The 25,350-nt window shown below is 36.8% G+C and overlaps 1 protein-coding gene across 1 annotated transcript; it reads right to left on the bottom strand.

Moving 5' to 3' along the window:
- Positions 1-1,170: 1,170 nt before the first annotated feature.
- On the bottom strand, positions 1,171-25,331 carry hibch (3-hydroxyisobutyryl-CoA hydrolase). The gene is made up of 14 exons (XM_079426695.1): positions 25,197-25,331; positions 24,361-24,403; positions 23,914-24,045; positions 23,746-23,830; positions 23,544-23,624; positions 23,407-23,459; positions 16,916-16,994; positions 12,581-12,726; positions 10,585-10,671; positions 6,605-6,663; positions 4,851-4,932; positions 2,702-2,821; positions 2,519-2,552; positions 1,171-1,880 (listed from the first exon to the last, which is right to left on the bottom strand). Exons 1-14 carry the CDS (start codon positions 25,226-25,228, stop codon positions 1,765-1,767), a joined length of 1,149 nt encoding a protein of 382 aa, XP_079282821.1. The 5' UTR covers positions 25,229-25,331; the 3' UTR covers positions 1,171-1,764.
- Between the last annotated feature and the right edge of the window lie 19 nt (positions 25,332-25,350).

The raw sequence follows: 25,350 nt of genomic DNA, 5'->3' as shown, positions 1-25,350 counted from the left end.
ATTTGTGTTTGTGCATATCTGAATGCTTTGCAATGAACTTCGTTTTATTTTAAACTTGTGTTATTTCATTGTTATCGTTGCAATGTTATATTGTATCATTATCACATTCAGTCATAAAATAATTCACAGTTTTGTACCTTTGCCTTGTTATTCAGATTGCCAAAACTGCTTTTCCTTCAAATCAATGGTTGATTAAGCTATTTGTTTTGGTTCATGTTTTTAAACTGTTTACTGAAGAATTTTTTCAAATCCCTGTGGAGAAAACAAATGAGAAAATTACTTCCGGAACCAAGTCCACTGAAGATGTGGGTAGTTACTGTTACGGCCTGTTGCAAAGACAATTAAGCAAGAACTGCACTTTGATTATTATGCTTTGCGGAGAATGTCATAAATGCAAAGCAAAATCTTAAGATATGAAAGAAGGACTTAAAGTTGTGTTACATGAGGCCTTTCAGCACATTACTGTATGTGCTCCGAGTAGAACTTCAGAACATCTCAGTATCTAAAAGAACAATCAGCACTAACTTCACTGGTGTTCATAACTCTCATTATTTTCCATTCATATACTAGGCCAAATAGAACTACATTATACTTTGTTGATGAAAGTGTGTAATCACCTACAACAAAAAAGTGCATCAGTATAAATAAACAGCAGTCAGACTACATTTGTACCAGCTTGTACTGTCAAGCTGATTTCTCCTAGGATCTCCAGTCATCTTATACATGTTTGATGAGGTGCTGATGATTCTGACCAAAATTGTTGTATTTCATATTTCAGTGTATATTTCAGACAGAAGTGATTTACCTGTAATCTGTGCAATCTCAGTTCTGTAACCTAAAGAAAAGGGAAAAAACCTGCTACGCCAATAAATAAACCATGGCCTTTGTCGATACCTCAACTGTTGCCTTTGTTTTTCGGTTTCTTCGGTTTCACATTTATCACAAAACCAAAACCAGAGACTTAAACTCTGTCATGTCCATACTGTAGCACAATGTGGAACAATTCGAGTGCCAGACTTTTCTTCTTGCAGTTAGGTGCTTGTTTAAATCCCTAACCCTTAGTATGGGCAATGCTTTAACAAACATCACTAATAAGTAGATTAACTGGTCTGCTGCCATGCTATTGAGTCTGTCAGGCAATTTGCTAATTACTTCACAATAAATACAGAAGATACTTTACACTGTTGTTTTTATTGAGATGAACTGTGGGTACATTGAAACATATGCCATATCTACTATCAAAATCAAAAACAGAGATACAATACAATCATTTTATGTTTTGTTTTAGCACAAATATAGGTCACACACCTTTTATGAACATCCTAGTTCTATGAGCAAAGAAGAGAAGCAGCAAATAATTTGAATTCAAGGCATCACGGTTGTCTCAAAATCATTCCGATTTATTCTGTCAAAGGCTTGATACTCTCTAGTCTAGACCAGTGGAACCGCTTGAGTAGTAAACACACTGGTTAATGGCAGTCATATTATGCATCACATGACAATACTTTAATCCCACCATACTGAATCACGGCCAGGGTATGTGTTAAGGTTGTCAGGATTAATCACGGATTGCAGCATGTGCAAAAATGAGTGCCTGCCATTTTCTTTCCACAAGGTTTACATAAATGGATGAAAAAGTCATTTTTAAGAATGCAAAATATGCTTCCCAGCACAACATTCACCCTGACAGGAGTGCTGCAAATTCATATTGTCCTACAGTTCAGAAATTCTGTCATTATTTTCTCAACTTAATGTAATTTTTCTCTATAGTTTGAGATCTCTTTCACCCAGAGAGCTGAAACATTCTTCAATAGCCTGCTCTGAGACCCCAGACAGGGTAGAAGGTTTCCACTTTGGACTCTGGTCTTTATCGATTAGAACTGCAAGTAGAGAGGGGAAAAATCTGTTAGTTATGCTCTGACTTTTCTATGGAGTTGTTCTGGAAAAAAAGATTCATTTTAGGTAAAACCCTATAAATAACCTTTATAATTACCAATAACAGACATTATATAATTCTTAACATCAACAATGTACAAACATGTAATTTAACCTTTACTCACATTTTTTTTCCCCCATATGCATTCATTCAGCATTTTAAAGATAATGACTTTGAGTTTCTGAATTTGTATTTAACTAAGGAAGTAAACAGGATGTGGAGTTGTAATTTGAATTTAAAATGGAATGTAATTCATATACACATCATATCATAGACATCATACAGGATATTTCCTGATATATTCGTCAGTGCTCAAATTTGATAGAAATGTGTATCTAACGTGTAAATGTAAAATGTAATAAATGACAAACTTCATTTTATGGATTATTGCAGCAGAACACTATACTTCCTAAACTGCTTTAAATGACAACATTTTGAATGTCTTTGAATTTAAATGACAAAGAGAAAATGACTCTTCAAGGTTACATATTCACCAACTCTTTGATACACCTTATCAAACCCAATAGGAACTTTATCAATAGGAACTAATGTGTCAATTTCTGAAGAAAATATGCATCTTACCTGCTCTGACTCCCTCATAAAAATCGTGGTCTCTCTGCAAAGCAAAGTAAAAACTCATGACACAAATATTTCCCCTAAATGAATAACTGGTATGTGAAAAATGTGCCAACACAGCTTTAAGCTGATTTGATCTGGGTAATGAAATGATAAAGCACCGCATTTACAGAGAATTGCATTACATACCATACAGGCCTGACTGAGTCTATACTCCATCACCAACACCTCCTGCAAACTCATTCTCGCTCCTTCCTGAATCTGCCTGAAGGTTAACTTCAGAGAGGTTGGGGACATTTTGGACAGAGTCTGTAAAATCCAATACAAAAACCCAAATTGAATAATGACAATAAATAAATAGCAATTTGAATATCTGACTGCATCAACAAAGTATAATCTTTTTATTTTACAACATGAAAGCCAACAGTTAATCTGAAATAGACAGACTGAGCAGCTAAAGTTATGATTTTGGTTTCATTTTAAATTTTTAGTTCTAGTTTTAGATTTGATCAATGACATTGAAAGACTTATAAAACAGTGGATGGATGGACTTTCGGGGAATTTTTCACAAAAATTAACAGAAGCTGTTGTTTTGGGTGAAAAAAAGTCTCCCAATCTATCAATCAATCAATCAATCAAATAAAAAAAAACAAAACATAAAATAATGTGAGCTGGGGAAGACGTCAAACCGTCCACACATAACCAAAATGTACGAACAGGGAGGTTACACAAGGGTAATGGCCAAGTGTACTGTTGATAAAAAGAGGCCCAACATGAGCAGAGGACCAGTCCATAAACAACCTTGTGTTTAGAGAGAACCTTACATAAAACCTCACATTCAATTCAAATGGCATGTTCTGTTTATATCACTGTCACTTTGTATAATACAGTATAATGAGGTATTGTGATTATTTATATTGTAACTTTGTTAAGGTCACGAAAGGACAAAAGCAGGAACCAGAATTTCACTCAAAAAAATAATAGTCCACACATATACTGAGCAACAGCAACTGTAAATATTCAACAATAAAACGTCACTACGTCAAACATCAATTTCCTCTCTACAGCTGACTCTAAACAAAGTGATGCATGACAAAGTAGCGCTATGGGAGGAAAAACAGAATGGCTTTTAAATACTAATGAGGTATAATATGATTCAGGGCCCATTACGCAATAGAAGAGAGGGTTTGCATGCAGCAGAGAGCATGCAGAACTCAAATGAGAAGCCATATGCGCTCATTCTGTTTATTTCACCAAATATCCCAGAAACCATTCCATGCTTTACCCAGCTGCAGGAGCAGGACATGGAAACAGACTCCCGTATGAAGAACAATAAACCAAACCTTGCTACGACCTTCCCTATTGCCATGTCATTTTATGAGGTTCATAAAAACACCTCTTGCACGTCGGAGTTAGAATGAATAAACAGCTCGTCTTAACACAGGGACGAAGTATAAAATATAATCTTACTTTTATATATAAACACAGCAAAATGATGTTTGAAATACTATCTGCTTGATATTAATTTGATTTGTGTTCACACTATACCATTCAAAAGCTGGGGATCAGAAATAGTTATCTTGTGCTCATCAAGGTTGCATTTATTTGAACAAAAATACAGTAAAAAAGATATATTACGATTTAAAATAAGAGTTTTCTATTTGAATATAGTTTAGAAATGGCTGATGAAATTTCAGCTTTGCTACCACAAGAATAAATGATTATTTAAAATTCTTCAAAAATCATTCTAATGTGCTTATCATCAATGCTGTGCTGCTTAATATTTTTATTGGAACTTGTGATCATTTTTTCAGGATTCTTTAATGAATAAAAAGAAATGTCATTTATTCACGATATAAATATTTTTTAATTTTTTTAATCTTTTCTGTCACTATGAATTTAACATATCCCAGCTGAATAAAAGTATTATTCCTAAATATATAAATAAATCAGCTCAACATAGCTTATTAGAAAAAAGGGCCATGTGAGTTAATACTAATTAATGGAATAATTCATCCAAAAAGTGAAATATAAAAATACTGTCATAATTTATTCACCTCATATCATCCCAAACCTGTATCAATTGTTTTTTTTTTGTAGTAAACAAAAGGGCCATTAAGGTCATATTCAAGGACATTCTTTTCAATATAATGAAAGTGAATGAGGACTAGGATTGTAAAATTTCAAAGTGATAAAAAAAACAACAGACATATCTAAACAAAAAGCATAGGCTACACTATATTGAAGTCATAAGTAGCTTTGTGTGAGGACCGAAGTTTTCACTTTTTTTTTTTTTTTTTTAAATACCAGTATGCTTAATCACTATCCCTTAACGCACCTCAGTCTGTTTGAGTGCAAAAGCAGAACCATCTTTCTTAAGGTTCTCCATGATCTCCTCCACACTTCCAGCTGAAAAGAGCCTGAAACAATAGAACAATAACAAAAATTACAGGGTCAGTCCTGCAAACACAAACACAAACACATATGCAAACCCCGTCTGTGGACGTTTTTCTGCATCACGCTCAAGCAGTCAAGCCAAATTAGTCATCCGACTTAATCTTGGGACAGCAGTTTAGTGCAGCATCAACCGTTATGTAAGGCTCATATGCAATGCAGAGTCAAACGCCACAAAAACAGGTAAACAAGGGGTGTATAGGCTCACTGCAGTATGTTTCACTAAACGCTCAAACACTCGCAAGGGAAGACAAAGACAACATTGCACACGCTCTGGTCATGGTGGAAACTGAGTTTTGGAGCATGTCCAATGTTTATCAGTCTGATTGTTTCAGGCCTTTGATCAACATACCCAACTTTTTCCCTGCACATGGAATTATGGGCCTTTCAGAGTGCCATAAATTGCACTCTGAAGGCTGGTGTCTAAAGCTTCTCCAGTGAAACAGACACAAACCCAGAAGTGCAACTAATTGGTTTCAAAAGCGTGACGTCTACTGATTTTAGGCCAACACTGCTCCTGCAGATGATTTAGAGTCACAGTTACCGCACTGTCATCGTCACAGTATGCAAATACACAAGTATTGTGCCACTGCAATTCACACTTCAATATTACAGGTTAAATACAATGCTGATTTATACTGGGGCTGGGAGATATGGCTAAAAACATACACTACCGTGGTCATCAGTTTTTTTTTTTTTGGAAGGAAATTCAAATTTGTGTTTAGTAAGGATGCATTAAATTGATCAAAAGTAATGGTAAAGACATTTATGATAATACAAAAGGTTCCTATTTCAAATAAATGCTGTTCTTCTGAACTCTTTATTCCTCAAAGAATCCTGAAAAAAGAAGCATCACTTGTGAAGTACCAAAGAAGTATCACTTGGTCAATTTGGTGCTCTCTTGCTGAATAGTAGTGTCATGGATTTCACAAAATATTAAGCAGTACAACTGTTTTCAACACTGTTAATACTAAAAATGTTTATTAAATCACTAAATCGGTATTTTAGAATGATTTCTGAAGGATCGAGTGATGAAAATAGGTAGTGTACATCAAAAACAAATTGCACAGTATAGGCATTTAAATGACATATTTTGTATCAATGAAGTTTTGTCCTCTGTATGCTTTTTCAGTAAACTGAATTATCCACAGTTAACCTACAATTCTGATTATGAATTATTGCGGATTGATCCAGAATCTCATGAGAAAGAATGCACTGGTGAACCAAATAATAAAAAAATAAAGTATGAAAATATTCACACTGATGTTTAATTATAACTAAATGTTTGATCATGACTCGCTTGTTAAAACAGAAGAAAAACATATAGTGCACTTACACTGCAAGTAGGGTTTTAAAGCACATGAATTATTGTTCTTCAAAAAGGTGTCAATTGTCCCTTCGCAGGGAGTTTGATTGACAGGCGAACTGAACAATCATAATGCCGAATCTGCCATTTTTGTCCGACAAACAAACCAGACAGGAGATTAGATTAACATCAGTGGACTTGAACTTGAAAAATAGTGTGTAATGACATCTTTCCGCTGTTAATGTTTATTTCATGCTATAACTAGTAAAGAGGAAGAGATGATCGGTTGATATATAACAATAAAGCAAGGAGAGAAGAGCGTTTAGGTTTACCTGCCAATGGCCTCTGTTTGTTCTTGCAGCACGAAAGGTTTCTCAGCATCCAGACTGCTCTGAGGAGACATAACAGCAGTCTGTGTTTAAACGCCAGCTGAAGCACATATACAGGGCTATATTTCAACCCAGACAGCTACAATCCTCAACTGTCTGTGTGTGAGGCCATTTTTGTCTTGTCAGACACCACGGCTGTGTCTGAAGCTGAAGAATAAGCATAAGAACCATCTTTTCAAAACATTCCAAACTTTTGACTGGTAGTGTGTGTGTGTGTGTGTGTATATATATATATATATATATATATATATATATATATATATATATATATATATATATATATTTTATTTTCTACTGTATATAAGATAAACTGTTGACTGACAGTTTCAGATTAAGGCCATTTATCATTTCATCTTCTGTGCAGGCATGCACTGCTGGTCGAACTAATTTACGCCCTCCTAATGCTTAAAAGCTGTGACATGAATCCCAGTGACATTTCATTTTATGCTTGCTCTGGAGATAAAGAGACATGGATCTCTCTACTTTAATTCATTGTCACTGAATTGTGATTCCATGTCATGGATTCTCTATTAACACTGAAAACAGAATGAAAGTCTCTATATTCCTCCCTTATCTGCTAAGGTCTGGATACACCTTATCTAATCTTTAGTATCAAACAATCTAGTGGCTTTAAAGTGCAACCTTGATGAACAAAGCTGATATAAGTATATGGTTTTATGGTTTAATGACAGCTGCTGTAGATAAAACTCTCTTTGAAGCCGGATCATTGACAGACATAACATTAGTGCCATATCATAATGCAAAGACTACCTCTAAATAATTCTGTGTTTTTTTGTTTAAATTAGGCTAATATCAAGATCTGTTGATATTAAAAGAGAATACAAATAAAAGAAATGCTCAAAAGAGGTCTGGGAAGGGTCTGTGAAAGCTGTTTGTCCGGAGCATGAAAGCGGTGTGTTATCAGTCCCTCCTTCCCAAAGATTTCTGTGACGTAAAGACTGTATGAGTCACAATCTTCACTTCGACACTCCTTTTCAGCACACACAACTTCACAGCATTAAACACAGATGGCCATAAATCCATACCATAGTCATAATGACCATAAAGTCATAATGAGTATAATGAATATAGTAAAATACAGCAGAGGACTTTGAGCATTTGGACAGTCTTGAGAATATCAAACTTCATGTTCATTATAGCTTGCTGAAACCAGGGTCCATAGGCTCTCGTCACATTTTTCTAAATTATATAAAAATACTAATAACAATAAAAAACAACAACAAAGATATAATTATTAAAATTATATAATATTTATTTATTATATAATTTATATATTACATTTTTTGTAACACTTTATTTTAAGGTGTCTTTTTACACATATTACACGACCTTACTATTGTAATAACAATTAATTATGCATAATGGGATCAGGACTTGGCTTTCTGCAGACCAGTCGAGTTCTTCCACACTGACTCAATCAATCATTTCTTTTTGAACCGTGCCTTATACACAGAGAAACTGACATGTTAGAATAGAAAAGGGTTCCGCCAAACTTCTATTCTAACATGTCAATTTCTCCGAATGATTGAGTCAGTGTGGAAGAACTCGACTGGTCTGCAGAAAGCCAAGTCCTGATCCCAGCTGAAGACCTCTGGTGTGACTTTAAATGCAGACCTTGAGCCTTAAACTCATCACCAAACACCAATATACAGGTCCTTCTCAAAAAATTAGCATATTGTGATAAAGTTCATTATTTTCTGTAATGTACTGATAAACATTAGACTTTCATATATTTTAGATTCATTATAACACAACTGAAGTAGTTCAAGCCTTTTATTGTTTTAATATTGATGATTTTGGCATACAGCTCATGAAAACCCAAAATTCCTATCTCAAAAAATTAGCATATCATGAAAAGGTTCTCTAAACGAGCTATTAACCTAATCATCTGAATCAACTAATTAACTCTAAACACCTGCAAAAGATTCCTGAGGCTTTTAAAAACTCCCAGCCTGGTTCATTACTCAAAACCGCAATCATGGGTAAGACTGCCGACCTGACTGCTGTCCAGAAGGCCATCATTGACACCCTCAAGCAAGAGGGTAAGACACAGAAAGAAATTTCTGAACGAATAGGCTGTTCCCAGAGTGCTGTATCAAGGCACCTCAGTGGGAAGTCTGTGGGAAGGAAAAAGTGTGGCAGAAAACGCAGCACAACGAGAAGAGGTGACCGGACCCTGAGGAAGATTGTGGAGAAGGACCGATTCCAGACCTTGGGGGACCTGCGGAAGCAGTGGACTGAGTCTGGAGTAGAAACATCCAGAGCCACCGTGTACAGGCGTGTGCAGGAAATGGGCTACAGGTGCCGCATTCCCCAGGTCAAGCCACTTTTGAACCAGAAACAGCGGCAGAAGCGCCTGACCTGGGCTACAGAGAAGCAGCACTGGACTGTTGCTCAGTGGTCCAAAGTACTTTTTTCGGATGAAAGCAAATTTTGCATGTCATTCGGAAATCAAGGTGCCAGAGTCTGGAGGAAGACTGGGGAGAGGGAAATACCAAAATGCCTGAAGTCCAGTGTCAAGTACCCACAGTCAGTGATGCTGGTGTTGGTCCACTGTGTTTTATCAAGGGCAGGGTCAATGCAGCTAGCTATCAGGAGATTTTGGAGCACTTCATTCTTCCATCTGCTGAAAAGCTTTATGGAGATGAAGATTTCATTTTTCAGCACGACCTGGCACCTGCTCACAGTGCCAAAACCACTGGTAAATGGTTTACTGACCATGGTATTACTGTGCTCAATTGGCCTGCCAACTCTCCTGACCTGAAGCCCATAGAGAATCTGTGGGATATTGTGAAGAGAAAGTTGAGAGACGCAAGACCCAACACTCTGGATGAGCTTAAGGCCGCTATCGAAGCATCCTGGGCCTCCATAACACCTCAGCAGTGCCACAGGCTGATTGCCTCCATGCCACGCCGCATTGAAGCAGTCATTTCTGCAAAAGGATTCCCGACCAAGTATTGAGTGCATAAATGAACATAATTATTTGAAGGTTGACTTTTTTTGTATTAAAAACACTTTTCTTTTATTGGTCGGATGAAATATGCTAATTTTTTGAGATAGGAATTTTGGGTTTTCATGAGCTGTATGCCAAAATCATCAATATTAAAACAATAAAAGGCTTGAACTACTTCAGTTGTGTGTAATGAATTAAAATATATGAAAGTCTAATGTTTATCAGTACATTACAGAAAATAATGAACTTTATCACAATATGCTAATTTTTTGAGAAGGACCTGTATAGTCCGATCCTAACAAACCATACATCAATGGAAAGCTTATTTATTCAGCTTTCAGATGATGTAGAAATCTCAATTTCTAAAAATTGACAATTAAGGTTTTGTGGTCCAGGGTCACAAATGTTGATTTGGTGCTCAGGAAACATTTCTTATTATTATCAATGTTGAAAATAGTTGTGCAGCTTAATATGTTCGAAGAAACCAGGATACCTTTTGTTCTGGATTTTTTTGAAGTAGAAATCTTTATAGATGTCTTTATTGTAATATTTAATGCATCAGTGCTGAAGAAAAGTATTAATTAAAAAAAACTGCTGACCCCAAACTTGAAAGGTGGTGTTATTGTAATTTTATGACTAACTCTTTTTTTTAAATCTTTTTTGTTAATGAGATCCAATGTAATTTGGACACCAACACTTTTTAACCTCCTTTTGTGTTTGGAAAGGTTTGGAAAAACACATGGTGGGTAAATAATGACAATTTTTTTTTGTTTTGTTTTTTTTCCTTGTGAGAAAATCTTCCACATTTGTAACTATATAAAGATTGCATCAGTGTTGTATACTGTGGCTATGGTGACAGCTTATACAAGCCACCACTGTGCAGTGTAACCGCAGACACTCTAAAAGTAAAAAAAAAAAAAAAAAAGTCACATCTGTTTTTGCCACATACCTGTTCCTGATAAGAATCCAGCAGCTGGGCCACATCACTGTTAGATGGAGACTTCAGATCAACAAGATCCTTCTCAAGAGATGCAATCTGATAGGAGAAAAAAAAAAGTTAAAATTCTCAACATCACAGGTACAAACAATCTAGTGGGTCTAAATCAGATACTAACGAGCAGAGAAGGGAACGTGTTGTTTACAACAGGAATTTTTACAAGGTGTTTCCTGATGGTAACTGTTGGGGCATAGTGAAATACAACATAAAACAGCTCTGATCCAAAACATAGTGTGCTGTTTACCAGGGACAGCCTTTTAGGGACCATAAGTGTGCTCCCAACATTGCGAATAAAAGGTCACATCAGCTAAAGTTTGCATGCAAAAACAGGTCCACTATCCACTGCTCACATAGAAGTTATTTTAAAAACTTTTGGTGTCACCAGCACAAAGAATTTGCAGAAATTTGCATGTGGAACTTTTTCACCCTCACATGAAACTCCTAATTGCATGGATATTTTCAAATTTTCACTGCATTTTCTCATAGGTCCTTTGCAAGCCACTATTCTTTCTAAGGCTGGTTTGGAACAAACTCATTATACTAACATACTGAATATAATGCATTGCACCAGGATATAAAAGGAAGAATGGCATTTAATTCTCCCATTAGGTTCCCACATGTTGGAAAAATTAATTTCTTTCACTTGTGATTACTGGATTGTTTTCTTTTTTTTTTTAGAGACTGGACTCAGAATTTACAACGTCTACTCGATTAAATAATTTATAGTACTAGAACATGTATATTCATTATAGAAATTCCATGTTTTTCAATTATTTTTTATTTGCTCAACTGAAAAATCACAATTTTAAAATGTCCTGACTCTGTGCTGCTTGTGGTGATAATGAATGATAACACAGGCTCTGTATATAATTGTCAGGGTTGTTTTAGATTGCTCATAAAACTAATTGAATCAGTTCACAACTATTTCTGCGGTACAAACGAACGCCCTGTCCTCAGAGCCCTTTTGTGGTTATTTTTATCACAAGTCACTTCTGTGTGTAGCGTGTACGTCAGATCCTGCTGGTCGTCTGTCCTTGGCCAGAGGATGTGTGTGTGTGCGTGCATGCGTAGGCTTGCTTGCCCCTCTCTCCAGCAGTGCCAAGCCCTGGTCCTCATTTTCACCTCTGGCACATGAACTGGGCGTAGTGTCAGGGCTCGGTCGCCCCCTGCTGCCGAACACTCACTGGAAAGCCTGAGAAACGCTGACTAAGTCCTCTCCTTTCACTAACTTCTCTCATTTCAGCATCAAATGCAAGAACTGCTGCCCAAAATCCCAGGAGGGCAGCACAGCTTCCTTCCAGTCATCGTTACCTTGAATTTGAGTTTCATCCTTTTGAAACTGTCTTAAAACCGTTCTAAAATCATAATAGCTTCTTCTTAGCACTGTTCTAACCAGGAGCTGGATGTAAAAACATTGCATAACGTGAAACAATCACATCCAATATATGTGTATGATAATGCAATATAATGCTATAAATTATATAAAAATATATAGAGCACTGGCTGCTGTCAGACATTTGTGCAAACAAAAATCTCAATGGATTATTACAATTAATGGCAAAATGAATGTTTGGAAATGCAAACTGATATTTCCTACTGATACACTACAGCATATAGAAATAACCGACTTGAAACCATTTTTAGCTGCTGAATATACTAGTGTTCTAATCATTTTGGCCACCACTGTATTTTATTTGTAAAAAATACAATTTTATTTAAAATTAATGAAAGCTAAAAATGAAAATAACAATTATATTTTACAATATTTACTCAATTCACAAAAATCTTTGATGAGAGAAAATTGTGCAATATCTATTCACAAGGCCATCAGCAGACTACAACAAACTGGTGCATTTATTTGGCCAATCGAATATCTTTGTAACCTCAAAATAGCCAAATATTGCCTGATAAACTTGCCAGTATATTGGTCAATCTCTATATACATTACCTTGTCGGACTGCACAAAGTGAGTAGCCACCCCGACCCTCTGAACATCTCTCCCTTTGAGGCGGAACCCGGTCAGGGCAAGAAAGAGGCCTAGTTTGCCTTGAAGTCTAGGCAGGAAGTAGCCACCACCAACATCAGGGAACAGACCTATAGAAACAAGCATGACAAAGTAAAACTCTGGACACAAAAATCCTAATCATTTTCTTCACTGACAAATACCCGCCAAAAGTTTTATATATATATATATATATATATTATATTAATTAATTGATTGCAATGCTTCATGGGATGACTAGTTGACTTTTACTTTTAGTAAAGTCTATTCTTTTTTCATGTTTTCAAACACTGTTTTGCACTGAATCAAATGTACTGTAATTCAGAGCTGGGTGGTTTGGTTCAAGGCTTCTTTATTGAAGAATTTATTTAAATCCTTATTGAGAAAATGAATGCAGAAAAAATAATTACGAACTCAAGGTCACTGAACAAACAGTTTGGCGATGTATTTCAATTCCTAACGATTGGTTCTCGCCTCTCTTAATAAGATTTATTGACTGAAGTGACACTCTGCATCTGCTGTGTTTATGCTGTACTGTCGTCCTTCAACTTAAGATTGTACAGAACCAATGAGACATGACTTCCAGTGCTCTCTACACAAGAAAAAAAGATTTTCTGGTCACAGGAGTATAAATCAGCTTTTTAGGGAATTATTAGAATTGCTTAAGTGATTTCTCAAGGGACACTCTTTGTAAAGTATAAAGGGTGCTGTATATTTCAATATATACATACCATTTATGCAGAAAAAGTAGTAGACATGACATTTTAAAGAAAACTTTATGTTTCAAAAATCAGGTAATTGGATGTTTTATTACACTATAGCCAAAAGATGCAAATAAAAAAACTAGAATATATTTATTTTCAGGCACCTGCAAGGTGCCTCTAGTTTGTAAAACCCTAGCATAAACAGTAATTAAATGCATTGTTCAGTCTGCAGGATGTGGTTATGAAATGGCATAGTGTGGCGCTACGATCTTATTAACCTGATGTGCTTTTTTTAGTAGCAAGGGCTGAGAAAAATAACATCACTCCCCTCACGCACACCCAGCATGAGGTACAATTTGGAATAAAGCAGGACATGATTAGGTCTCCTGACCTGATTCCAGGAGGCAAATGTAATATCATAAATGCAGATTACGCTTGCCATTCACCCAGTGGCTTTGTCTCATGGCCGGCATAGTTTTAAGACTCAAATAGCAAATAATCCATCAGCAGAAGGGGGTGAAGGGGTGGAACAAGGTTGCAGGCAAGTGGGAGCGGGCGGGGGTGCATTTTCGGCGCACAGATGGCTGGCACATTGTCAGAGAAGGTGCCATCATGGGACATGCCACAGCTCAGCACAAATGGCTCAAGGCTACTGCTACCATGCTGCTCGTGGTGCTTTCCTTCCGGAATCCCACTTAGCCTGAAGCATTTATAGCATTCATGAAAAAAAAAAACTTTAAAACTGCACAAGAGTCCCAGCACTATACTTCTTTTCCAGAAAAGTGTAAACACTATTAAAACATGGTTTGTTTGAGAGACCCCACATAGCAACAGCGGCTCAAACAATGGTGTGAGTTGGGGTGTTTTTCAATCAATGCCAATAAGACAAACATGTATAAAACCTGTTCAAAACATTTGTCAATCAATCATTATTTATGCAGATTTCCATAGAAACTTTCATTATGCTGCCGACTCGAGTCCAGGGTTGTTATTGTTAGCTAAAACTAAATGTTGGCAAACATTGAAACGTGTTGGGTAAACCTGTTTAATATAATTATTTATGCAGGTTTCTGCTTATATGACTGTAGTCTCGTATGCAATAAATAAAATAAAAAATTTAATAGGCCATTTTTTAATCAATAGCTGAATCGAAGAGCAAATTCCATGCACACATATGATGTAGTATTTGTTTAACCACCTCATGTCAAAGAAGTAGTACTATATGGAAGTACCCAGCTACAAGACTCATGAGTCTGGCCACCTTACCGCAGAATAAACTATTAAGACAAGTGCAAACCCAAAGAGGATTATTCATTCATCTGGGGTTGAGAGACACAGGCTCTTAATGGAATTAGCGGGTGATGGCACACAGACACTGTGCATTCACTCAATCAAATACACACACACATACATGCACGTGCACAGACGCTCAACAGATGTGTCACAGACCGTGATTAACACTACTTCCTGCCACTCTAACAGTTCCGCAGGGAGTCTTCGCCCAAGGCCTGCAAGAGCTGAAGGACGCTGTACAACAGGAGGAAATGCTGTAAAGCCCTCTCATTAGGAGTCCAGAACGAATTACAATAGCCGAGGCAGACTTCTGCCTACATGTGTAGGAGCATGTGATAGGGACAAGGGCAAGTATTCATCACAGACAATCTGATTTATACTGCATCGAGGCTCCAGACATACCATTCACAGGGTGTGATTAGAACGTGGAATGAAAAGCAGCATGAAAAATTTAAAGCATGTGCAATAAAAGCGAGATGCAGCACACATGGATGTATTATGAGAGGATGGTTATGAAAGATGAATGTGGAAACATTCACCTTGGACCAAAAAATGAACTTTTTGTCTTCATTTTCTCACCTTCATATCTAACCCCATATTTTCAGGGTGAGTAAGTGATGACAGAATTTACAATTTAAAGTTTATGACAAAACTCTAAAAACATAAGCAGTGGAACAACTTAACTATTTTTAAATAATACTTTTAATTCTGCAAATAAGCATTAGTGAAACGTGAAAGTAAAAAAAATTTAAAGTTACAAAAGTTTTTTTATTTCAAATAAATACTGTAGTGTTCATTTGGACTTTCTATGCCAAAGAATCATAGAGAAAATGTATTACTGTTTTCACAAAAATACTATGCAAAATAATTGTTTTCAACATTCATAATAAGAAATGTTTCTTAACGATCATGTGACACTGAAGACTTTAATGGCTGCTGAAAATTCAGCTTTTCCATCACAAATAAATTCCTTTTTAAACCATATTAAAACAGAAAACTGATATTTTTAAATTGTAATAATATTTTTCACAATATTACTAATTTTACTTTATTTTTGATCAAATAAATGCAGCTTTGGTGAGCATAAATGTTCACAAACATGTCAAAATCGTGCAGATCCCAAATGTTCGGTAGTGTTAAATACAGTGCAAGTCATGCTACAAAATAATTACCAAAGCAAGTTGCATCTGCAAGAAATTTTTGTAATAACATTGATTTGAAGGTGGCTTGCAGTGCTGAAAGTGTTAAAACGTCTTGTCTTAATTTTGAAAAAACAAAAATCTTCTTTTTCTATTTACAACCTTACAAATTTGGCAATTTGTGCTTGTACTCTGTTTTTATACTTTGTTCCCTAACACAATTCATGCCACTATGAACTGAGCTGTCCACCTAAATCAGATGAGAGGTTACAAAATTAAGTCTACATACTGCAGTGCACAAATCATCTTTTGGCTCCACGGTTGGAACAAGACCCACTCACTTACATATCAGCGGCAGATTGATCGGATGCTGTCAGAATCGCCAGAATTCCTTCCATGAGCAAAAGGGAGATTGACGCTGTCTGTGGAGCATTTTAGCATGCCGCTCATTCAGAGACCACAAGCATCAGACAGGTGCTTCAATCCACATCTCTCAACACTGTTTCCACATAAAACTGATCTGAACAATCTGTTGTGAAAGATTGCTTTGGAGAGGTCTTTGGGCCAGGCAATGATTTGAGAAGAAAACAGATCACACAGGGTTGTTTTTAGTATAAAAAAAGTGTGCTGTCATCTCACACTGATCTGCTTGTACTTTGAGTTGAAAGATTTGATATATCTAGCAGTCAAGATGCAAAGTAATATTAGTGAAAAAAATTATAAGTGGACCCCAGGAAAAGAAAAAATAGATTGCTACTCTGACTGTGACGTTTTTATCAGATGAACTCTCATTCTGACGGCACCCATTCACTGCAGAGGATCCATTGGTGAGTTAGTGATGCAATGCTAAATTTCTCCAAATCTCTTTGGATGAAGAAACAAACTCATCTAAATCTTGGATGGCCTGAGGGTGAGTACATTTTCAGCAAATTTTGGGTGAACTATTCTTTTAAATTGATGTGTCAAAACTACAGTTTCTTTTTTGGCAAATGGTATGTTTTACATTTTCTTTTCACATCCATATTTCTGGATAAAGTACTATTGATTTCTGTGAAACCAAAGCCATCTTGCATTATTAATGATATATCAGATTATAACCCAGTTACAGCCCTCAGGGAGAGAGAGGAACACAGGCTGCCTCTTACCAATGCCCGTCTCTGGCATAGCAAACAGTGTCTTCTCAGTGGCCACACGAAACCGTCCATGAACTGAAAGGCCCACGCCCTGCAGAGAGAGAGAGAGAGAAAACAGTACAGATCAATAATTGGGTACAATGTTCACAGACCAGATGGAGAGAGCCATAGAATGAGGGTTGAAGTCTCCACACCCATCCACTGTAAGACACTACAGGAGCAGTTCACCCCAAAATTAAAATTTCATTATTCGTCCTCCTGTTTCAAATACACATAACTTATATGTGACCCTGGACCACAAAACCAGTCATAAGGGTTAATTTTTGAAATAAAATAAATAAGTAAGCTTTCTATTGATGCATGGTTTGTTATGATAGGACAATATTTGGCCGAGATACAACTATTTGAAAATCTGGAATCTGAGGGTGCAAAAAAATCTAAATATTGAGAAAATCGTCTATAAAGTTGTCCAAATGAAGTTCTTCGCAATACATATTACTAATCAAAAATGAAGTTTTGATATATTTACAGTAGGAAATTTACAAAATATCTTCATGGAAAATCTTTACTTAATATCCTAGAAAAATCAATCATTTTGACCCATACAATGTATTTTTGGCTATTGCTACAAATATACCCCAGCGACTTAAGACTGGTTTTGTGGTCCAGGTTCAGAATATGCTATATTACAATCACATAGCTTTCTTTGAAACATACACTATCATTCAAAAGTTTGGGGTTTGCTTGATTTTTGAAAATGTTTTTGAAAAAAAGTCTCTTATGCTCACCAAGTCTGCATTTATCTGATCAAAAACACAGTAAACATATTGTGAAATAGCATTATAATTTAAACTAATAGTTTTCTATTTTAAGATATTTTAAAATGTAATTTATGCCTGTGATGCAAAGCTGAATTTTCCACATACATTACTTCAGTGTCACATGACCTTTCATTCTAATATGATCTGGTGCTGAATAAACATTTATTATTATTATCAATGTTGAAAACAGTTGTGCTGCTTAACTCAGTGGAAACCATGATGTTTTAAAAATGACAGCCTACTATATATTGTCATGTTAGGGAAATGATTTATGTGAAGATGGCAAAATTCTCCAATTGTGTGAAAAAAGAGAGCGGACAAAGTTCATTTGGTTTGTGGTGAACCATATGCACAGTGTCAGAACTTAAGCCTATCCCTCAGCACTGTTGCCATAATGAAGCACCAACACCAGGTTTGATGATTTAGCCGTGCTTGAGAGCCTAAATCACCACAGCATCGCCTAAGCAGCAGACGCAGGAATGGAATAACAAACAGTCACTGATGTACGGCATACCGTATTTTTATGTGCTCTGAAACGTCACAGCTTGTTCACAAACTGTGTAGGATAAGAAACAACACAGCAACCCTAGCAGACAGCTGATACTCTTGGTGCATTACAGCTGAATGGTTATCAGGTCTTTTAGAACTAATAACTGACTGATTAACTCACATTGCTCTTTAGATAAATGATCCTCAAAATTTGAAACAACTTCTGAAAAAAAAAAACCATCAGGAGGTTTACACAAAATAACATGGTCAAAAGTCTACAACTTTTTCCATCGTCGCCACTGCAAGACTCAACCTGATTCTGTCATAAAAAAAGATGCGCATAAGACAGCATCATCGTCTTAATCACTTCAATATATTTAGCTGATGTGACTCATCGTATCACAGAGCATGACTGACATGGACTCATCTAGTTAAACAAAATCCACATCATAAAGTCAGTTATTAGGAAACTTACTGGGGGCTGTGTTCTCAACGGGCTGCTCATTTAAAGACTATCATCATCTTCTCCTGGGGGATTTGAGAAGCATGTTGTGATCAGAGCAGTACATGTGTCCCCTGCATGGCTGATTACATAAAGTGAGAACAACTATCCAAACTATCACAGAGTGAGAAAGCAAACTGAATAGTTTGGTAACAGCATTTTCATGTGGCAATGTAAGTATTCAGAGTCAAACGGGAAGCACATGTTGTAGCTGGAGGCATCAAATCATTCACCTAGAAGCGGTGGAAACTCTCACCGATTCTCCAAAATGTTTGGCTGGAATCAGACCGAAAACTTGCAGACAGTGGAGCCAGCTTCTAAATTTAAGAATCAGCTCCAGGATGGAAAACAGTACCTATCAAAAACACAAGCCTCTACTCTTTAGGAGACTAATATGGAACATAAATTTAGTCAAAAATGTTTAAAGACCATTTTTAATCTGGTGGAATTCTAATATGAAAGCGCTCTGGAACGTTTCATTATAGATATCCCAAAAGAAGGCAAACAGCTTTATCAGGTTCTTGGCAAACCACTCAATCTAAAAATGCCAGATGTGGAAATTTCTAAAAAGTTCCTGTTAACTTAAAAGAGAAACAGTCATGCTTAAACATACGCAGCCACAGGTAAGATTTGTTTTTATTAACAGTTCAAGTGCAAAGTTCTAGTTCAAACGTTCATACACCACTGTGAAGAGGTTTAATTAACTTGGCAGAGGTCATATGAAAGAGTGGATCTGGCCTACTTCTAACTGCTCTTCCCAAATCTGTAACACTGAATTTATTATTATTTGTCCTTTATAATTGATCATTTATTCATAACAGATGCCCAAGAGTGTGGCGTCACATCCTGCTGCCCATATCGGTTGCAAGGTCCAAAGTAGTTTTGCATGCTGTGACTGGAAATTAACTCAAAATTCCAAAAGACTAAACACAGCAAAATTAATCAGAGTGCAGATTCAGTGGGGTCCAAAAGACTATCGTAATAGTGATCCACATGTTAACTATATGATCAAAGCAAACAGAGAACATTCTTACAAAAGCTGCAAATATGCAGAAGAAAAAAACAGGAATAGCTGATAAAGAGTGACGGTCAGGAAGGTATTAAAGGTGCGGCGCAGCCACCCCCTGACAGGCCTGTGTGAGGGATCAAAGAGATGCTCATAGATCACACTCAGCCACCGACTGATACACTGCAGGTGTGAGATATGATGTTACGCCTCTCATGAGTGATTGCATATTTCTTCCATTACTAAATGTGTTCCATAAACAGAGCTTCAGCTGGACCACTGGAGAAAATCATTCTGATGTTCATGGTGATTTATTGGATAATCTATTTATGTTGATAGGATTATTATGTCTTTCTTACATCTCTAAACAGGGATTCTGGGAAGCTGCTTTAGAATAAGTATGAGAGGAACTCATAGACACTCTGGGGTGTTAAAACTGGATTCACATTTTTTGATATTATCAATGCTGAAAATGAAAATGTATTTATAAATGTCTTGTCTGTCACTATTAATCATTTTTAATGTGTCCTTGCTGAATCAAAGTATCAATTTCTTTCTTACTGACCCCAATCGTTTGAACAGTAGTGTAGATGCAGCAACTGAAGACAACAAATACAATTTAGTATGCAAATAAAGATTATGTTTACAAACTTTGCTAGCAGTTAAATTTTGAATAATTAACCCAGGTCAGCAGGAGATTTTAAAAGGTGTCATTTTAAATTGACTTAAAAAATACAAAGTTAATAACTACAAATATTTACAAAAAATAAATAAAAAATACGACTATAGCAATACATTGTGACCATGTCTATTAATCTACACGCAATAAAAATTAGTAAGAAAGTATGTAAAAGAGTCACTTAAAATTATTTAAAAAATATACCCCATTTAACTAACTAGCATACAGTTTTGGAACATGAAGATGAGTAAATAATAAAAATTGTTTTTGAGTAAACAATCTCTTCAAGAAATGAAGTGCCGAAAAAAGATGAAGAGGAAGAAGAAAACAAGAATCGTAGTGGAATAATGCGGTGCTGCCTTGCAAACGCTGTAATAACATTATCTGTGATTCTGCAGCTTCTGCCCATTTCTTTTTCTCAAATATCTGAGTAAATGGAAAAATCCATTTCTAAACCTTAGAGACATCTGAGGTCAGAAGACGCTCAGTGAACCTGCATGATCATTCCATTCTTAAATAATTCAAAGTCTTCAACTGAAACAAATCACGCAGCACCTATGCATCAAACGGCTCAGACCAAAGGATGCACAGCCAAATCACCGCACCTCGACCTTCACAGAATCCCTGATCAATTAAACACCAGGAGCTGACAGATTCCACCGTGGGGCATTGCTCTCCTACTGCCAGAACCCCATGAAACTACGAAGACAGTAATATTTCAAATGCTCTGTTGTGCTGGTAAAAGAGTGATTCAAACATATTTATAGTTAAGCACTAAAGTTAGTACAGATTAATGTGTTTTTTTTTTAAAGGAATACCGTGGGGAAATTTGTTTTTGATCCCCTGCTGATTTGGTATGTTTGCCCACTGACAGATATGATCAGTCTATAATTTTAATGGTAGGTTTATTTGAACAGTGGGAGACAGAATAACAACAAAAATTTTTTTCAAAAAAGTTATAAATTGATTTGCATTTTAATGAGTCAAGAAAGTATTTGATCCCCTATCAATCAGCAAGATTTCTGGCTCCCGGGTGTCTTTTATACAGGTAAGGAGCAGAGATTAGGAGCAGTCTCTTAAAGGGAGTTACCTGTATAAAAGACACATGTCCACAGAAGCAATCAATTCCAAACTCTCCACCATGGCCAAGACCAAAGAGCTGTCCAAGGATGTCAGGGACAAGATTGTAGACCTACACAAGACTGGAATGGGCTACAAGACCATCGCCAACAGCTTGGTGAGGTGGTGACAACAGTTGGTGTGATTATTCACAAATGGAAGAAACACAAAATAACTGTCAATCTCCCCCGGACTGGGGTTCCATGCAAGATCTCACCTCGTGGAGTTTCAATGATCATGAGAACGGTGAGGAATCAGCCCAGAACTACACGGCAGGATCTTGTCAATGATCTCAAGGCAGCTGGGACCACAGTCACCAAGAAAACAATTGGTAACACACTACGCCGTGAAGGACTGAAATCCTGCAGCGCCCGCAAGGTCCCCCTGCTCAAGAAAGCACATGTATAGACCTGTCTGAAGTTTGCCAATGATTCAGAGGAGAACTGGGTGAAAGTGTTGTGGTCAGATGAGATCAAATTGAGCTCTTTGGCATCAACTCAGCTTGGCGTGTTTGGAGGAGGAGGAATGCTGCCTATGACACCAAGAACACCATACCCACCTTCAAACATGGAGCTGGAAACATTATGCTTTGGGGGTGTTTTTTGCTAAGGGGACAGGACAACTGCACCACATCAAAGGGACAATGGACGGGGCCATGTACCGCCAGGGCCAGGGCATTGAAAATGGGCTGTGGTCGGGTATTCCAGCATGACAGTGACCCAAAACACACGGCCAAGGAAACAAAGGAGTGGCTCAAGAAGAAGTACATTAAGGTCCTGGGGTGGCCTAGCCAGTCTTCAGACCTTAATCCCATTGAAAATCTGTGGAGGGAGCTGAAGGTTCGAGTTGCCTCGATACCTTAATGACTTGGATAGGATCTGCAAAGAGGAGTGGGACAAAATCCCTCCTGAGATGTGTGCGCAAACCTGGTGGCCAACTACAAGAAATGTCTGACCTCTGTGATTGCAACCAAGTACTAAGTCATGTTTTGCGAAGGGGTCAAATACTTATTTCACTCATTAAAATGCAAATCAATTTATAACTTTTTTGAAATGCGTTTTTCTGGATTTTTGTTGTTGTTGTCACTGTTCAAATAAACCTACCATTAAAATTATAGACTGATCATTTCTTTTTCAGTGCGCAAACGCACAAAATCAGCAGGGGATCAAATAATTTTTTCCACCACTGTAATTCCATAATCATTTGTGATGTATCTCTAACTGCAACTGTAATTAATTATTAAATGAATGAGTTTTAGGCCTACATGTAATTTGCAACATGAATATAAATATAAAGTGTTACTCAAACACAAATCCATAGCCTACGAATGGGAGGACACTTGAGAACGGATTCATAAGAAACCCAAAGATAGTGTGCAAGATCAGCTCACTGCTGACACCTACTGGGTAAAATACACAGTGCAGGACAGACAATAAGAGGATTAAAAGGGGTTTATGACTCAGTGCATAACAACTGGCTTGCAGATCATATGGTCAAACATGACAGCAAGATATTGATAACTGCACTAAATATACATACAGTATAATAATAACTCATATGTATTAATATTTTCATGCATGTGTTTACAAATGAAAACACCTAGACTGTTCATTATGCATGAAGCCAGTGGCAATGAGAGTCCTACTGTTTTTGGACAAATTTATAGTGACACAATAAAAGAATGGTATGGTTATATGTATTGTTTTATATAAAGCAGGACACTTTGTCCTTCATTTATTTGGATATTTTCTAAACACAAGACAAGCTGGCCCACATCGCCTCTGGCCCTCTGGTTCCTTTAATGCCATATTCTGCTAAATTAGGACAGACAGCACCATCTGCTGGTGAACTTGTGCAACAAGATTACAATTTTAGATCAATACTTACTCCTCCCATTGTGATTCCATCAATTAGAGCCACATATGGTTTCTGATATGTACCTAAAAAGAGTTCAAGTAAAAAAAAAAATTTATACAAATTTTTCATCAATCCTCAACAATAGCAACAGAAGTGAGAAAACATACCAATAGTGTTGTTAAGAATATATTCCTCACGGAAGAAGTCTTGAGCGAGAGAATCGCCTGCTTTTCCAGCTTCTGTGACAGCTGGGAAAACATTTTTTGCATTTCAGTGTGAACGCCAGATCTGTTTTACTGCATTATCAATGCATAGATCCATTTAAGAGTAAATGAAAAACCAAACTGTATGATTATCTTACATAAATACCTCTGATATCCCCACCAGCACAGAATGCCTTCTCCCCTGCCCCTTTAATGATCACTAGATCTGTTTCAGAGTCTTTGTCCCAATTCTACAAAACACAATGGTTAAAACAGGTTAACAGTCAGAAATATTCATATGAAGTTGGTTTCCAGGTTTCCAGTCTCCCCTAACCTTGAGCTGAGGGTAGATGTGTCTGATCATGGTGAGAGTCAGAGCATTGAGAGCTTTGGGTCTGTTTAGTGTGATGACTCCAGTGTTCCCAACTTTCTCAAACAGAACTTCAGACCCAGCTTTACTCGACATCTGAAATGAGACACCGTAATAAAACAATCTTCAATGGGAGAAACGTAGAATTAATACAATGTTATAACATCACAAGTCAAGGTTTACATGTATTCTTTTTAAATAAAATTCAGTTTTAATAATTTCAAGCATTTAAGCAGAAGACATCAGATGAAAAAAAGGACGCATTATATAAGAGACACCAGACCAAAAGGTTTTTAGGGTCATAAAAAATTAAATGAAAAGGATCATGCATTTGATTAAATGTGTCCATACTCTTGACTAGATTAAAAAAATGTATATGAATACTGATCCCTGCTTAAAGCCCAAACGTACCATGTGTCCTTGTATTCTCTGCAATCTGCAGATTGATCGTAATCTGTATGGGATAAAATCAATGATGGTGTTACTCTTTTTTTGTGGAGTTTAACATCAAACTGTCATAAATATTGCTGGTATTTTGAAACTGAAACCTCAAATATACAGTAGATTATGTTTATCTATTTATATTTATCTCTCTTATTATGGACAAGAACACAATACACAACATTCTCTCTCTCACTCACACACACACACACACACACACACACACGTTGGTTTTTGTGGTTTATGTGGACCCTCCATAAGCGTAATGGTTTTTATACTGAACAAACTGTGTGTGCTATTGCCCTACACCAACCCTACACCTAAACTTAGCCCTCACAGGAAACTTTGTGCATTTTTAGATTAAAAAAAAAAAAAACACCATTTAGTATGTTTTTTTAAGCCTTTTGAATTACGGGGACATAGGCAGTGTCCTCATAAACCACCTTCATATTGTAATACCTCTGTCATACCCATGTCATTATACAAATTTGTGTCCTCATAAACATGCACACACACACACACACACACACACGCACGCACGCACACACACACACACACGCACGCACGCACGCACGCACACACACACACACACACACACGCGCACGCACGCACGCACGCACACACGCACATACACACACTTTGTTTCTAAACATCCAAACTTTATCTCATTCATTCTTTTTGGAAAAGAGACCTATATTGCACTGTCTGCAGATCTCCTACACATCAAATTGCAAGCAATAATTCAATTCTGGAGTCATAACCAATCCATGATAACATCAAACCTGTGGCACTTGAGGAACACTCACCTGCGAGCAGATGTTAAGATAATTAATGGCATGGCTAAAAGTCAGCTGATGTTCTGGATCACTGTACACACAGAGGTCTTACCCTGTCGCCACTCGACACTGATCATCGGCCCTGCTTCATGATGTCATGATGGCGCGACACCATCGAGGAAAT

This window comes from Barbus barbus (genome assembly GCF_936440315.1).
Source record: "Barbus barbus genome assembly, chromosome: 10".
In the NCBI taxonomy this organism is placed as follows: domain Eukaryota; kingdom Metazoa; phylum Chordata; class Actinopteri; order Cypriniformes; family Cyprinidae; genus Barbus; species Barbus barbus.
This window is presented reverse-complemented; position numbering and strand designations above follow the sequence as displayed.